Source organism: Mangifera indica, unplaced genomic scaffold (assembly GCF_011075055.1).
Source record: "Mangifera indica cultivar Alphonso unplaced genomic scaffold, CATAS_Mindica_2.1 Un_0003, whole genome shotgun sequence".
Taxonomy (NCBI): Eukaryota; Viridiplantae; Streptophyta; class Magnoliopsida; order Sapindales; family Anacardiaceae; genus Mangifera; species Mangifera indica.
This window is the reverse complement of record NW_025401095.1, coordinates 384,843-390,580: the sequence shown is the minus strand read 5'-3', so window position 1 is coordinate 390,580 and position 5,738 is coordinate 384,843. Positions and strand designations below refer to the sequence as shown.

At 39.4% G+C, this 5,738-nt stretch overlaps 1 protein-coding gene across 1 annotated transcript; it reads left to right on the top strand.

The window, feature by feature from the left end:
• The first annotated feature begins 532 nt into the window (after positions 1-532).
• LOC123205282 (LRR receptor-like serine/threonine-protein kinase GHR1) lies at positions 533-4,782 on the top strand. The gene is made up of 3 exons (XM_044622206.1): positions 533-1,693; positions 1,824-3,365; positions 4,024-4,782. The coding sequence occupies exons 1-3, from the start codon at positions 631-633 to the stop codon at positions 4,605-4,607; spliced, it is 3,189 nt and encodes a 1,062-aa protein (XP_044478141.1). The 5' UTR covers positions 533-630; the 3' UTR covers positions 4,608-4,782.
• Positions 4,783-5,738: the final 956 nt, after the last annotated feature.

The window sequence follows — 5,738 nt, the reverse complement described above, 5'->3', positions numbered from 1 at the left end:
GTTCATTAGTGGGTATTTTAGTGTGCCTGTGCTTGGATAGTAGAAAGTAATGTTTAATTTATAACAAGTGTATTTTGTCGTGTAAATGCGAAAAAGGTGGTTTTTTTTTTTTTTAAAGTCTGAGTGTTTTTGTTGAAAGAGTTATTGTTGAGCCTACATTGTTAAAGGAAAAAGAGATCTTGGTAAGAAGATGCTGTTTGGGAAGCACAGTCTGTCCCTTGGTCAGGTAAAGGGGTACTGAGTAGATGCGCATTTTGAGTTTTCTAAGCAATATGTTAAGAGTAGTTACTTGCTTTGCTTTTCAGAAGGGGTGAGTGATTGTAGAATTTGTAGAGTTGATAGCTTGAGAAATCCTTTATTTTTTTGCACTTTGAGCTTGTCTCTTGCTTTAATGGTGTTGGGAAAACCTCATTCTCTGGCACGTTGAGCTTGTTTCTTGCTTTGGGCTGTTTCTGTTGATATCAAAGATAAATTATTGTGTTTTTTTTTTTTTTGGGGGGGGGGGGGGGGGGGGGGGGGGGGGGGTGTGGTTTATTTTCCCTAATCGGCCGAGCGATTAGTTGGGTTTGTTTCTGTTTGTGAAGTAGAAAGCTAGATAGCCAAAGATTTAGCATATATTTTTCTGACTGGATGAATATGAAACTGTTTAGGCTTCTAGTTTTATCCTTGTTTTTCCTTCATGCCATGAGTCAGCTTCCTTCACAAGACATTTTGGCATTGCTTGAATTCAAGAAAGGAATCAAGAATGACCCTACTGGTTATGTCCTTGATTCATGGAATGAGGAGTCCATCGACTTTAATGGCTGCCCCTCTTCTTGGAATGGAATAATTTGTAATGCTGGAAATGTTGCTGGTGTTGTACTTGATAACTTGGGTCTGTCAGCCGTTGGAGATTTGAGTGTGTTTTCGAATCTCACAATGCTTGTGAAACTCTCCATGTCAAACAACTCCATAACTGGCGTAATACCTGACAATATAGGCGACTTCAAAAGTCTTAAGTTTCTTGATGTCTCTGATAACCTATTTTCTTCATCGTTACCACCGGGGATTGGTAAACTAGAGAGCTTACTGAATCTCTCATTAGCTGGGAACAACTTCTCTGGCTCAGTTCCAGATTCAGTATCAGGGCTTGTTTCAATACAGTCATTGGACTTAAGTCGCAATTCCTTTTCTGAGTCGCTGCCCAAATCATTGACGAGGCTAAATAACTTGGTTTATCTTAATCTATCTTCTAATAGATTTATCAAGACAATCCCGAAAGGGTTTGAGCTGATTTCTGGCCTTCAGGTGCTGGACCTGCATGGCAACATGCTTAATGGTCATCTTGATGGGGAGTTCTTTCTCTTGACAAATGCCAGTCATGTTGATTTTAGTGGGAATATGTTAGTGAGCTCTAGCTTTCAGAGGCTGTTACCTGGTATCTCTCAAAGTGTCAAGTACTTGAATCTTAGCCACAACCAGCTTACTGGGTCACTGGTGGATGGGGGTGAGCTACAGCTCTTTGAAAACTTGAGAGTGTTGGATCTGAGCTACAATCAATTGTCTGGAGAATTGCCAGGATTCAATTTTGTTTATGAGCTCCAGGTACTCAAGCTCAGCAATAACAAATTTTCAGGGTTTATTCCTAATGATTTGTTGAGAGGAGATTCCTTGCTGGTAACTGAACTGGATTTGAGTGGCAACAATCTCTCAGGTATTTTCTTTGCATTCCTATTAGTTTCTTTGAGCTACATATTTCTTATGTTCTGTAACAAATGATATCAGCAGTTTAATCATGCTCGCTTTGGTTTATCATGCACCTGACATATTCCTTCATCTTTCAGGGACAGTAAGTACGATTTTGTCGACAACTCTTCAAATACTTAATCTCTCCTCTAACGGGCTCACAGGGGAAGTTCCTATGCTCACTGGAAGCCTTTCTGTACTTGATCTTTCAAATAATCAATTTGAAGGGAATCTGACTAGAATGGTGAAGTGGGGTGACATTGAATATCTTGATCTCAGCCAAAATCGTTTGACAGGGTCCATTCCGGAGGTAACTCCGCAGTTTTTGCGTTTAAATTATCTCAATCTATCCCAAAATTCCCTTAGTAGCTCTCTCCCAAAGGTTATTACTCAGTATCCAAAGCTTAGAGTCTTAGATCTCAGTTACAACCAGTTAGATGGGTCTATTCTATCTGGTCTCTTTACTTCATCCACATTGCATGAACTCCACCTCTCAAATAATTTACTCACTGGTGCCATTGAATTCCCTCCACCTAGTGAATCCAATCTTGAGGTTCTTGATCTTTCCCATAACCTGTTTAATGGCTTTTTTCCTGATCGACTTGAATCATTGATTGGCCTTCAAGTGCTCAATCTTGCCAGTAATAATATATCTGGTTCTCTGCCAACTTCTATGGCTAACATGAGCTCTCTAAGCTCATTAGATATATCCCAGAATCATTTTTCTGGCCCTTTACCAAACAACTTGCCCAACACCCTTGAAGCCTTTAATGTTTCATACAATGATTTTTCTGGGGTTGTTCCTGAAAATCTGAGGAAGTTTCCTAGTTCTTCATTTTATCCTGGAAATGCCAAATTACGTTTTCCTGGTGGTCCTCCTGGATTGGGCAACACCACTGGCCAAAGTTCCAAGAGGAAACCTATCAACACTGTTGTCAAAGTCATTGTGATAGTTTCATGTATAATTGTTGTTATCATTCTTATCCTGCTTGCTAGCTTCATACATTACATCCGCATATCAAGAAGACTACCACAAGAACATGCTACAGAAAAAGATATCCGCAGGCATGCTCTATCAAACCCTTCTGGCTCTACTGGAATAGGCAGCGGTGGGCCTTTGGTTGTTTCAGCTGAAGATCTTGTGGCTTCAAGGAAAGGTTCATCATCTGGGATTATGAGTCCCGATGAGAAAATGGCAACAGTAACTGGCTTCTCTCCATCAAAGACTAGTCATTTGTCTTGGTCCCCAGAGTCTGGGGATTCATTCACAGCTGAAAACCTAGCAAGATTGGATGTGAGATCGCCAGATCAATTGGCTGGTGAGCTGCATTTTCTTGATGAGACACTTAGTTTAACCCCTGAGCAGCTGTCAAGGGCCCCAGCTGAAGTGTTGGGGAGGAGCAGTCATGGGACTTCTTATAGGGCAACATTGGAGAATAGAGTGTTCTTGACGGTAAAGTGGTTGAGAGAGGGAGTAGCAAAACAGAGAAAGGAGTTTGCTAAGGAGGCTAAAAAATTTGCTAATATCAGACATCCAAATGTTGTGGGTTTGAGAGGGTACTATTGGGGACCGACACAGCATGAGAAGCTCATTCTTTCAGATTATATCTCACCTGGGAGTCTTGCAAGCTTTCTCTATGGTAACATTTTGCCTCTCTACATTTCTCAACTTATCCAACTATGCAAATGGTCTTTCTACCTTATATTAGGAGAACATTTCTGTGTTGTTTCCTTTTGACATATTCATTGTTGTAGGTAAATAAATTATTTTTAAAAAAAGCAGATAAGAGTTTAATGATAAAAATGAAATGCTGCTTGCAATTGCTAATGGCTTATATTCCTTCTGTTTTTACAACTTTGGCATGGTTTGATACATACACCAACTAATCTACAGTGACACGCATGGAAGTACTGTCACCAAATAGAGAGTTGTTTTCTCTGCTGCCCTTAATAATGGTGATGCGAATGTGAACTATCTTTTAGAATATGCCGTCTCCACAAAGCTTAGCATGTTGTATTGTTTATCAAAGATGTATTAATAGAATATGACTTTAACCTCATATGCCATTTTCATACTATAACTTTTTCCTCTCAACTAAGTGTTCTGTTCTGGTGGATGCAATTCACTTAGATTATAGAGGCAGTCAGTCTAGGCTGATTATTATTAATAGTGACTAATTAGGGGTTAGAATACCATGATCTATCATTTATAATAGTTTCTTCTAGTTTTGCATTATGCATGCATGACTTGTATATTGGCCAAAATTGATGTTCACTGATGATAAATCCTTTTCTCAGATCGACCGGGAAGAAAAGGCCCACCATTGACATGGGCTCAGAGACTCAAAATAGCAGTTGATGTTGCACGTGGCCTGAACTATCTCCACTTTGACCGTGCTGTTCCTCATGGCAACCTGAAAGCAACAAATGTACTATTAGATGGAGCTGATCTTAATGCACGTGTTGCTGATTATTGCCTCCATCGTCTCATGACCCAAGCTGGCACCATTGAACAGATTCTTGATGCCGGGGTCTTGGGTTATCGAGCACCAGAGTTGGCTGCTTCCAAAAAACCACACCCCTCCTTTAAGTCAGATGTATATGCCTTTGGAGTGATATTGTTGGAACTTCTGACTGGTAGATGTGCTGGTGATGTGATTTCTGGTGAGGGAGGAGGGGTTGATCTTACTGATTGGGTGCGGTTGAAGGTTTCAAAAGGTCATGGCTCGGAATGCTTTGACGCTGCATTGGTGTCGGAGATGGGGAATCCAGCAGCTGAAAAGGGAATGAAGGAGGTCCTTGGAATAGCTCTTCGATGTATACGATCTGTATCTGAGAGACCAGGTATAAAGACCATTTATGAAGATCTATCGTCCATATAACTTACATCGTATTTGGTTTATCTGGATCTGAATTTTGTGGGAATTTAATAGCTCATTAGCTCCCTTTTTTAACGTGATTTTGGCATTTAGTGTGATTAGCCAATTTTATTAACAACAATTTGTTGTAAAAATGGATCTTAGTTTGAATGGATACAAAATTTTCAGATGACTGCCATTACCATGAGTTATGATCACTCTGCTAGTGCTTCAGCTTCCGTTGATAGCTGCAAACTAGAATCCTGAAAATTCGTTTGCCTGTGTTTTCTTTTATATGATTTCCAGGCCACCATTTATACCCACCAAAAGAAGAATCCTCATTTAAACATATACATTTGCAGCAAAGTTCTGAGATATTAACTGTGCTTCTTCTAAAACTATCAAGTTTTGAACCCATTACTGTTTAGAGTTGAAAAACATTTATTGTTCAACCTAAAGAGATGATTGATGTCAACAAAGCAGAAATTGTTTGATTGAGGATCAAACCTGTATGTCTTTGTTTTTGAGTTTCATGCAAGTGTGATGGTATAAGTGAGGCTTATCTTTATCTGATTCGCATGTATGACACTAGTGGGTTATGATCAACAACTAGTTACAAAAGCAATGACTAGACCTGTCTTCTATCTGTCAATCGTCTAGGAGCATGATTAGAGCTCTTACTCCAAAACAATAAGAAGAAATCTTTTGTTTTGAGTTTCGTCGTTCATGCAAGCTTACTTTTCCTAAATGTATCTGTTTACAAGTTTCAAACCCTATAAAATATAGAAGTGGAATCTCATACTAATTCATTGTGCGGGCATGGATTGGGCTGTACTCGAAGTGAGTTGAGTGGCATTGGACTTGAGTTTATCTCAATCGTGTAAATATTAAGCTCAAACTCAACATTTTGAGGCTCAACCTTGTAGGTTGTAGGTGACTCCGGTTGGTTTGCAACCCAAGACATGGATTGTGACAATTCACAAAAAGGCAAAGCTGCTGGCATTTTATTAGGGGACTTGGTATTTGGTTCTCGAGACTGGCCATTTTAAAGAAATAATGTCAATGATGACAGTAAAATTACTGGCCATCCAAAGGACAAAATAATTGAAGTTTGCGTTTGAGATAAGTTGGGTGTAAATTCTTTATGATATCTTT

Bases quoted from the DNA above. Each gene is read 5' to 3' on its own strand.
- LOC123205282 (XM_044622206.1), top strand. From the start codon at position 631: ATGAATATGAAACTGTTTAGGCTTCTAGTTTTATCCTTGTTTTTCCTT. The intron at 1,694-1,823 runs GTATTTTCTTTG...TTCATCTTTCAG, and splicing joins GAGTGGCAACAATCTCTCAG to GGACAGTAAGTACGATTTTG. The intron at 3,366-4,023 runs GTAACATTTTGC...TCCTTTTCTCAG, and splicing joins TCTTGCAAGCTTTCTCTATG to ATCGACCGGGAAGAAAAGGC.